The sequence below is a fragment of the Pelmatolapia mariae genome, linkage group LG16_19, assembly GCF_036321145.2.
Source record: "Pelmatolapia mariae isolate MD_Pm_ZW linkage group LG16_19, Pm_UMD_F_2, whole genome shotgun sequence".
Classification (NCBI taxonomy): domain Eukaryota; kingdom Metazoa; phylum Chordata; class Actinopteri; order Cichliformes; family Cichlidae; genus Pelmatolapia; species Pelmatolapia mariae.
Genome location: NC_086241.1, coordinates 21,664,596 through 21,675,472, shown reverse-complemented (window position 1 = coordinate 21,675,472; position 10,877 = coordinate 21,664,596). Strand labels below are relative to the sequence as shown.

General features: G+C 43.0%; 1 protein-coding gene across 2 annotated transcripts; it reads left to right on the top strand.

Annotated features, from left to right (window-relative positions):
- Positions 1-674: 674 nt before the first annotated feature.
- cracdla (cracd like a) lies at positions 675-7,307 on the top strand. 2 transcript variants are annotated; one of them, XR_010096566.1, is made up of 10 exons: positions 675-943; positions 1,862-1,921; positions 2,116-2,260; positions 2,358-2,493; positions 2,571-2,723; positions 3,385-3,636; positions 3,751-4,846; positions 5,383-6,306; positions 6,679-6,793; positions 6,900-7,009. XR_010096566.1 is itself a non-coding variant. In XM_063498977.1 (10 exons), the coding sequence occupies exons 2-10, from the start codon at positions 1,873-1,875 to the stop codon at positions 7,094-7,096; spliced, it is 3,060 nt and encodes a 1,019-aa protein (XP_063355047.1). In that variant the 5' UTR covers positions 685-943; positions 1,862-1,872; the 3' UTR covers positions 7,097-7,307. The 2 variants fall into 2 exon arrangements, 1 of the variants encoding a protein (XP_063355047.1); XM_063498977.1 differs by having other exon boundaries at positions 685-943; positions 5,383-6,299; positions 6,900-7,307.
- The last annotated feature ends 3,570 nt before the right edge of the window (positions 7,308-10,877 follow it).

Sequence of the window (10,877 nt, the reverse complement as noted above, 5' to 3'; positions counted from 1 at the left end):
ATGCGGATGCAAGCGTTCGCATGCCAATTCCTGCAGGCCCTCCCTCTCGCCGATTGTAGCCCAGTGGCCTAGATTAGCGCTCCCATCTCCCAGTGCTGTCCTGTGTGAATGCGCAGGAAGTAGGACTCGCAGGAACAATGTGTCATCTCGTTGCTGTGAAACGAGGCGTCGTCTCACATATCGTGAAAAATGTGTGTGGGAGTTATAGAGGAGCAAAGGTCCCAGGCAAACATTTCAAAGACCGCACCTTCAGGACTGTGGCCAAACAGTCTTGGGTGAAAATGATGTGATGTGCTGGGAGGTGGCTGATTCCTGTTTGTTTTTATTTATTTATTTCATTTCTGAACACTCACAGCACACCCATAGCCTCCGCTCTTTGATCATCAGAAGGGCGTGAGCGAGCCTGTGCAATATGTAAACAGCTCTATGAGCCATAATTCCTATATTCATGTCCTCTTTCCAGCTGGAGCTTTATTTTTTATTTTTTTACCCTCTACTCTCATTTCTGGGCCTAAAATCAGGTTAACGTTTTATAAGGAGCTTAGCACAGAGGGCCACAGTGTGCCACTAATGTAATAGAGTATCTCTCTCTCGCTCTCTCTCTCTCTCTTTCTCTCACTCTCTCTCTCTCTCTCTCTCTCTCTCTCACACACACACACACATTCTCATCTGTCCTCTTTTCTCTTGTGCATTTGCTCACCCTGTCAGGAAGTGACCTTCTCTCTCTCGCTCTCTCTCTCTCGCTCCCTTTCTCTCTTTTCTCCCAGCCTGTTTTTTTTCCCACCTCCCTCACTCCCTTCCCTCGGTATCTCCCTCCGTCTGCAGATGTGGTAAGTCTGAGGTTTAATCATTAAGGCAGGGACACAGCTGATACGAGACCGCTCCGTGAAGAGAGGAGGGCGATCAGGAGGGACAAGTTGAGGTGCTCGGCTTTAGATTTTTGGTAAGTTCAGCCGTTGTTTTCTTTTTCTTTTTTTTTTTCTTCCTCCCTCCCCATCTGGAGTGCGTGTGTGTTTTCCCCCAGGTGACATTCGCAGGGAATGTCACCTGGTGGAGAAATGTTGCAGTGTCGTGGATCATTACAGCGTTGTGAAATCTTACAAGGATCTCTCTGCAATGTCAATAATCCACCGGATTATCCTCTGTTTCTCTGGGAGCTATAGTTCAGCTCAGTGAACGGTGAAACCGCAGGGAGCACTTCACTGCAGAGAGGAAATCAAGTCTGAGGTTTACATACTGTTTAAATCGATTTGCTTAAACTGATCGCAACTTTTTTGAGGATAGAGTAAGAAGGGTGTAATCGGTGGCATGAGAGGTGCAGTGTGGACTTTGCTTGTTTGTCTATAACCTGGCACATCTTGTCTTATCAGGCAGTTATACAGCCTCATGCTCTGTTGACAACAGTTCCTTAGATACACCTGCACCCTGCAAAAGGTGGGATATACATATGTCAGGCCGGTCTTCATGGAAAAAAAATTGGAACTGACTTTAGCATAGAGTAGCACGCCAACTCAGTCAGGATGTTTGTAAGATGGTAAAGCAGTGAAGGAAGATTTTAGCTTTTGCTTTGTTCATCAAATGTGTTGTCGGGCTGTACAGTGCGATGCCATGCTTCAAATCCACGTTCTTCCTACTCTGCAGTACCTGTGGTGTTTTTTCTTGGCAATCCCACATGTAACATCGATTAAGATGTTGTTCATCTTGACGACAGACTATCCTCACCCAGCCCTCCCAACTGATAATGAACAGTAATAAACCTTTGAACCTCGAGTCCATGTTTACTCCTGCAAAGACAACAAGCGAACTATTTTCCACTGAACACTTAACTGTCATCTGCTCTACACTTTTTTTTTTCTTTAAGGGATCAGACCGATGGAGTCTTTCTCAGGAGACGCAGAAGAAAGCACAGAGGACGTCGCAGGTGAGGTGATCTGTCTCGTAGTTTAACCTGAGAGTGCTAACACATCGTCATGAAGTGAAATATGAAAGAGATGCTCATTAAAGAACGTATCGAAAACAGAAAATAGAGAGTGTGTGAGAGCACGTGAGTTCTCCTTGTTCACGTGTGCGTGAAATGCTGTGACCTGGATCTGTCTCGGTCCCAATCTCTGTTAGGACGTAAAAGATCCAAGATCAAGGATCTGAAAACTCGTCTCTTTGGGAGAAGTAAGAGAGCAGGCGGAGAAGGAAATGCCAAACTCAGCCAGTCAGCCAGTGACATCACTGCAGGAAAAGATCTCGGATCAGAAGAAGATTTGGTGTGAGTGTTTACGTGACACGACGCCTTTCTAAAAATTCTCTTTCAGATTCACTTACTTGTCCTTACTTTGACTCGTCCTTCTTCTGGTTCCACTTAGATGCGCACAGGGCATTATGGGATCGCGGGCGCTGTCCCACGACAGCATCTTTCTGGATGACCTGGTCATGACAGACCCTGAACCCACCAGGGTCTTATCTCAGGAGAACGTTCACAGCAAAATCAAAGCTCTCCAGGTATGGCACTTTTTTTTTTTAGGCCTGTTGTTTAAACTTATGGTAACAGTGACTCGTGCTGCGCTCTGTCATCACAGATGACGCTTCAGCAGCAGAAAATGCATTTGGGCCCACCTCCTATGGTCCTGCCAATGAGACGTCCAGCGGATCTGAGCAGCCAGGAGTCACTTCCTCACAGTCCTCCTCATGATTCAGGAGAAGACAATACATCTCAGGAAACCCTTACAAAGGTGAATAATCCTGCTGATTAGATGATGCGTGGATTCAAAAGCAGGATTTGCATTTGTTTAAATTTAACAAGCAAGCATAAAGTGTTCTGATCATATGTTTTTATTCTCAGCATGTCCCATAAAAAAGGCCAGCGCTGTACCCCCATTTTTTCCTACTATAGTTATAACTGAAAAAAGTGGGGTTATAAACATATAGCATCATTTAAGAAAACAGTATATAGCAGAGTAATCCCTAAAACAGCTGGTCTCTGTAAAACGTGTAATTTAAGCAGGAGAAACTGGTGCATATGTTGGGGACTATTTTAAGACACAGATTAATGCACGGTCTGGACACTCCTGAGGATTTACGGTGTACGTGGGATTGACTGGACATAAACTTCAAGAAAGGAATCTGTCATCTGAAATGCTGTTTCCAAAAGTCGAATCAGTGATGGAGCCAGAGGGTTCTTATGTAAGGTGCACTGTTAAACTGTGTCCCTGCAAGCCTGGCCCCCCTTTGGCTCCACTCCATATAGAATATCAGATAGGTAATAGAGGTTACCAACAACCATGTGTGATACATTGACATAATAATCCAAAACACTGTATTTTGTAGTTCTTTCTCTTAGCCCGTTGTTTGCAGGATTGTACAGCGATTTTGTTGGCCTTTTTTTCTTTGCAGGCGATATCTCAGCCAACATCTCGCACTCTCTCACCCATCCCCAAACCTGCACCTATCAAATCTCTTCCCTCGACTCCATCCCATGCTTTTCCTCTTTCCGTCCCCTCTGTTTCTCCTTCTGCTGCTGAGGTCCCGTCGGATTTTAGCACACCAGCTCAGTTCACTTCCCGCTTAAACACTTCTGCCGCACGCCACCGAATGTCTATCAAACCCAGAAACCAGAGGGCCAGCACTAAGATGAAAGCTGCCGCGGTACGTTGCTGTAGTTATTTCTCTCTCTTGTATGCTCTTTCTATAAACAAATAGTGCACCACCACTTCACTTTCCTGCCCTTCATATCTCTCGCTCTTTTTTATTTATCTTCAGACTGTCTCTCAGTCTCATTTAGACACCATGAACAACATTGACCGACCCGAGCCTGTCAAAGAACTAAAACACCATCTTGGTGCTCAAGAAGAAGTAACAGTGGAAACAAAAGAAGAAGAAAAAGAAAGGGAAGAAGAAGAAAAAGTTGCCGTTCCCATTGTACATCAGCGTCTTCCTTCGAAATGTGCAGAAGTGGCACTGGTCACATCAGAGGCGGTACTCAAACCAACAAGTCAAAGTTTCTCCAAACAGGACCACGCTCTTCCTGAGACTGTAGCCTCCCAAGTACCTCGAGTTAAACCTCGCAAACGTGTGGGTTCAGCATCTGGTGAACGTCCACACTCGTCCTTCATAGAGTCAGGACTGAAGGAACAAAGACAAGGGGATTTGGAGAAGCAACTAATGCCTCATGATGATAATGCCTCGGGAATGGCATTCAGGTCTTCCTCTGCTAGCCAGGAGGTTCAAGGTGATGGCGAGACCACAAGAGGAATTAAACGATATGCCCAAGGATCTGGCTCTTTCCACTTTTCTGTCACTGCATCGAGAAACCAAGATGGAGAAAGACCCCGATCGGGCAGTTTTTTGGGAGTTTTGGAACGGGCTGAAGCCAGGAACAGGATCACTAGGGAAATGGAGGAGAAAAACAGGGAAAAGGAGGAACTTAAAGAGCCAAGAGAGCATCCTTTTGCTTTAGGAAGGTTTCGTCAAGAAGGCGCACCACCTAAAACCTCAGCTGTTCCCTGGGACAGGAGTGACAGCTTCAAAAAGGTGGAATCAGTGACAGCATCTAAAGATGCACCTGGAGACACAGGCGCTGCTGAGGCGGAGGAGATCGAGAGCAGCCAGGAAGAGGTGGAAGAGGCGGTGGAAGCAAAGGAGCCCCAGGAGGAACAAGGAAAAACAGCTTTCGGTGTCAAACTGCGCTCCACATCTCATTCACTTCGATTTCGGCTTGATACATCTTCTAACAGGCATTCAAAGTCAGCACTGGGTGAGGACCAAGGTGACCAAAAATGCCAAGAAATAAGTGAAAAAAAGTTGCAAGCAAATGCGTCTTGGATGCCATCCTCCTCTGGAGAGATCAGACCAGCTGGTGAGTCTTTCAGAGCTCCTAACATTGTCATGTAGAAGGTTTGAAAGTACTCAAAATAGTTTTTAAAAATGTCTTGCAAATTCAGAAAAATCCAGCTAAGTAAATTAGACCAAAAAGGAAAAAGCTAAAGAATTTAGGCAAAATGTGTAAAGTAAAAACAAAATAAAATAAAATAAAATAAAATGAAGATTAGATTGAAATAAATATGTAATAATATAGCATAATGCTGACATAATGTCAAAATATCACACTGGAATCACACTGATTATAGAAGCTGATGTTTAATTTGGAGATCTGCTTTAAATTTACACTGATAGTGAAGCAGCGTCTCACAGCCATTATCTCTTTGATTACAGAGTTAATATTGCACAGATGTGCACTGTTGTTGCTGTTTAACATGGTAAATAATCACTCTAGGAAGATAAGATTTTTACTGATCACAGGGGAACTTTGTACTCATTAAGATACCACCCGGGCGAACTTTAACGGTAACAGTGCTGCCGAGCGTATCTAACAGATTTTTGTGTCTCCCTTAGATCAAACCCCATCTGGCTTCTCTCCTCCAGTCAAACATAATGCTCCATTTGCCAGCGAAACTTCCGACGTTCACACGACGCCTGCAAACCCCAAAGAAGCAGAAGCTACACCCCGGGAGCCTCAACCTGCCCCGCAGGCGACCTCATCTGAGGTGTCCTGGGTGGCTCTGGCCATGGAAAAAACCAAGAGCCTTCAACAGCTTTTCATTAGTAGATTCCCCAGAGATTTTGCAGGAAATTTACAGGCAAACATGCAATCTTCAGCTCGACCGCAGGCACAAGCGCAGCCCACAAATCCAACAGAGACTTTTACACAAGTACGGACACAGACTGTGCAAGCTGCAAAGCAGCCATCGGCAGAAACGAATCAAAGCAGAAGCCAAGCACAGACTGTCAGAACTTCGCCAGTATTTCTGCAACAGAAGGCATCTCCTGTGCTGTCCAATGCCTCCAGAGATGCACAAATGTCAAAACACACCAGTGAAGACCAGACTAACACAACTAAGTCTGCCTCACATTCAGTGGTAACCACCAATCCGTGGACAACCCATTCTCCTTTGCGCTCCCCTTCACAAACAGACACCTCGTTTCAGTTTGCACAAGGCAGCGCCACACAGTCTCTTGCGCAGTCTTACCTTTCCTCAGGCCAGCAGCAATCCTCCTGGAGCAATCGAGGTCTCCAGTCTGCCCAGCAGCTCAAGCCCACACCTTCAGCGCAGACTTCAGCTCCCGCAGCCTCGTCAGCTGTTGGTTCTGCTTCAGCTTTTGCCTCAGGAAGAGGGGAGAGAGAAGCCAGTGAGCAAAAAGAGGCTCCGCCACTCACAAGCCGAAGAGCATTTTGGTCTGGTTCTGTAAGTGAGAAGGCTGCTTTTTTAGAGAGACGGGGAGAGTGGACCACAGCGCCTGGACCCAAGGGGGTTTGTGGTACTTCTTTATAACTATCTTTCATATCATTTGCCATCCTCACAATGCTGCCTGACCTCCCCTTGCTGTTTGTGGCAGTCAGATCTATGCCCATTTGAAAATATAAAGGTTTAAAAAATCTTTAAGTCTCTATTTGGCACCTATAACAGTAGCCTAGCATGTGTCCATCATTCATTTGGTGTCCTGGTGGCTACCAACATATTGTTTTATTGCAATGGAACTGATGATTTTGACTGGGTTTATTAGCAGGTTAAATTTATGATTGTTTCTGGACTTTTTATGGCACTTTCTCACGGTGGCTGAAATGCAGGCCATGAACAGATAATAGGGATGTTTTGAACTGACAAGATTGTCCTGAATGTGTGTTCTTAGGTGGAATTGAGGAAAACGCATACAGACATGCAGGGATCAGGTGAATCCCCTACCTTGGCAAAAACCGCACCTGTGATCAAAGAGACAGACGAAAGACAAGCAGTAAACCTTGCAGGTGTGTTTGCTCAGAGTGATAATAAATCGTTACTGTATAAACACCTTTTTTAATATTCTTACTGAACCCATTTGACCTAGATTTTTTTCTGCGTATTGTTTTTTAGAGTTAAGCCCCACCAAAGTTGCAGAAAGGTCGCGTGAGGACAGATGGTCACGGAAAAATGCAGCGTCTTCTTCATCACCGTCATCATCACCCACACTGCCCTCGGTGCTGCAATCCATGTCTGACAGCGGTCAGCCGTCCTGGATGGAATTGGCCAAGAGGAAGTCAATGGCCTGGAGTGATAAGACCATGGACTAAGAAGGACAGGAGTCTATGAAGAGCCCATCATAAAGACTAAAACCGCCTTTGTCATGGTTAAAGTGTAGGCTGTGTGGTGAGGCTGTCAGACAGCCGGTTGTTTGATGCCGTTTTTATTTGGATTTAAGTGTTAATGTTTAATTACAGAAGAGTATTAGGGCCACTGTGAAAAAAAAAGTGGGCACGTCTTTTTTTCTTCTTTTCTAGAATTCTGAGAAAAAAGTCAGAATTCTCAGATTAAAGTCAGAATTCTGACTTTAATCTGAGAATTCTGACTTTTTTCTCAGAATTCTGAGATGAAAGTCGGAATTCTGACTTGAATCTTAGAATTCTGAGAAAAAAGTCAGAATTCTCAGATTAAAGTCAGAATTCTGACTTTTGCCCACTTTTTTTTCGGTGGCCCTAATCCTCTTCCGTATTTAATTGAGAGGGAGGGAAGCAGAATATCTTCTGAAAGTTCATCATGATCGCTGTTATTCAGTTAAGGACGAATGTTTCATGTGATTGAGCATTTCACTGCTGTTAAAACTTTATGTTAAATAATAAATTTGTAAGGACGAGTTTGTTGTTGTCATTGAATGACTTAAACTTCAAGTAAAATGAAATGGTCAAATAACATCGCAGTATAGAGTCATTCACTTGGTATCACCTGAATATCTCCTGAAATTGTCTATCAAACTGCTAAAAATAAACTTCTTATAACACACAGTATGTGGAGAGCGACGGTCAACGCTGAAAAATGTCCCGATCTACCTATTAGATTAACCTCTCGTCTGCCGGTGTTTCCTGGACGTTTACTTCTTCACTAACTTAGTCCACAGCCCCACCTGCAGGCCAGATCTGAGACGTTGTACTGAGCTCTACAGCATTACAGCAAACATGGATTCAAAAATGGTATTTTTTTTTATTAAAAAGTCTGAAATCAACAGGTACCTTATTTTCACACTTAAAAAAGATGGGTGCGATTTAAAAAAATAAAAAAATAAAAAAAATAAGGCAATTAAGGCTGACATTTTCAGGACCTCTCATGGCCTTACACTCTTAACATGACTTATAATAACCCGTACCATTGTTAACAATTAATGTTAGCCCATGCTACACCCACACAGGTGAGTCATCCCCTGGGACTATGTGGGTGATGTCGCTGTCAGCCTTGTTTGTGCATAACATACATCAGAGATTCTCAGTGTGAACATTTTGACTTCCTAATATCTGCTAGATAAATGAGGCTAGATTTGTGAGTTCATAAGTTTTAATGTATAAAACAACTTTTGAATTTTTTTTTCAATAAGGCAATTTATACTTTCAATCCGTTTTGCAGCGATATATTTTGTAATAATTGCAGCGTCAGTTAATAAGAACAAGTACGGGACTTCTCTTTGACATCAAGAGACTGCAGAGTATGAAAAAGGTTATCTGATGTCACAGTTTCTGCACTGGGATGTAACCCATAATGCACTGGGCTCCCAGGAGACAGCAGCTTAGCTGTGAAATTATTGTTGTCCGGGGAAACGCAGAGTAGCACATTTTTTTTTTAATGAGCTTTACATTCTGAAATATTTAGCACACAGACTGGCCTTTAGTATAACTCTGTCATGACAATACATTCAGAATTTAATGTTAAATAATTTAAAGGAAATTATTATTAGGGAGGGAATAACAAACCCTACTGATGCTGATACAATCTTGTAGTTAAAGTGGGAGATGAAAAATAAGCCAACAAGTATTGTTAGCTATAGGTCTTAAATACTCTACTCCAAAATCTTGTGCACCTGGTTGCCAGACAATCATGCCAGTATTTTCAGCTTTTATGGAGAATCTATAGTGGAAAAACAGAATCCACTCTACCTGGATTTGATTTTCATCCCCACGTGGCGCTTTTATCTGGCTGCCACATAAAATTCTGGAGAAGCCATTTCTTTTTCTGCAGAACTCAGCTATGTTTGCTGGCACACAACAGTTTTCTTTGCTTCACACAAACCCAGTCAGGTTGCATGTATTCTTCCAGGTAAGTTTTGCAAAAGTGCCTTTCCCAGTCATCAGTCATGTGTCCTCTGTGTGGCACCTGAATATCATCATAATTATAAAAATCAGTGCCAAGGTAATCACGACCTTAATCATCCTGCAGCCCAGGCACTCACAATACAACTGACTCACTCCCACATGTCTGCTATTCAGTTCTGCACCATGCCAGCCACCCACAATAACAACACAACTCACCTGTGCATTAGACTCCAGATAATTATAGGACATTAACTGATGTAATAACAGTTCACATGTCACTTGTTAGCAGAAGAGCAGATTGAAAGAGTAAAAAAAGTAAGAACTTCAGAACATGAAGTCTGTCTGGACCTTAGAGGACAAATCAGAGTTCCACGTTTGAAGGACTTTAAATGATTCTTTTCTCTTTGTATTACTCGAACTACCCTCAGATTCAGATCTCGTATATAGGTCCACTCTAAATGCTAAATACAGTTACTTGTTTTAATATTAGAGTACATTTTTCTTAATTTTTTATATAGAAGCATAAACAGAGACTCAGTTTGGTGTTTAAGAAACTGCTGAACTCAGAGCTGCAAAGCTTCTGTCTTTAACAGCGAATGAAAATACCGGCATAAAGAGCACATGGTCCATAGATCTTCTTTGATGAAGATTACACAAATTCAATTCAATTCAATTCAATTTTATTTATATAGCGCCAAATCACAACAAAAGTCGCCTCAAGGCGCTTTATATTGTACAGTAGATAGCACAATAATAAATACAGAGAAAAACCCAACAATCATATCATATGACCCCCTATGAGCAAGCACTTTGGCGACAGTGGGAAGGAAAAACTCCCTTTTAACAGGAAGAAACCTCCGGCAGAACCAGGCTCAGGGAGGGGCGGCCATCTGCTGCGACCGGTTGGGGTGAAAGAAGGAAAACAGGATAAAGACATGCTGTGGACGAGAGACAGAGATTAATAACAGATATGATTCGATGCAGAGAGGTCTATTAACACATAGTGAGTGAGAAGGTGACTGGAAAGGAAAAACTCAATGCATCATGGGAATCCCCGGCAGCCTACGTCTATTGCAGCATAACTAAGGGAGGATTCAGGGTCACCTGGTCCAGCCCTAACTATATGCTTTAGCAAAAAGGAAAGTTTTAAGCCTAACCTTGAAAGTAGAGATAGTGTCTGTCTCCTGAATCCAAACTGGAAGCTGGTTCCACAGAAGAGGGGCCTGAAAACTGAAGGCTCTCCCTCCCATTCTACTTTTAAATACTCTAGGAACAACAAGTAAGCCTGCAGAGCGAGAGCGAAGTGCTCTAATAGGGTGATATGGTACTACAAGGTCATTAAGATAAGATGGGGCCTGATTATTTAAGACCTTGTATGTGAGGAGCAGGATTTTGAATTCAATTCTGGATTTAACAGGAAGCCAATGAAGGGAAGCCAAAACAGGAGAAATATGCTCTCTCTTTCTAGTCCCTGTCAGTACTCTTGCTGCAGCATTTTGGATTAACTGAAGACTTTTCAGGGAGTTTTTAGGACATCCTGATAATAATGAGTTACAGTAGTCCAGCCTGGAAGTAATGAAGGCATGAACTAGTTTTTCAGCATCACTCTGAGACAGGATATTTCTAATTTTAGAGATGTTGCGCAAATGGAAGAAAGCAGTCTTACATATTTGTTTAATATGTGCCTTGAAGGACATGTCCTGGTCAAAAATGACTCCAAGGTTCCTCACAGCATTACTGGAGGCCAAAGTAATGCCATCCAGAGTAAGAATCTGGT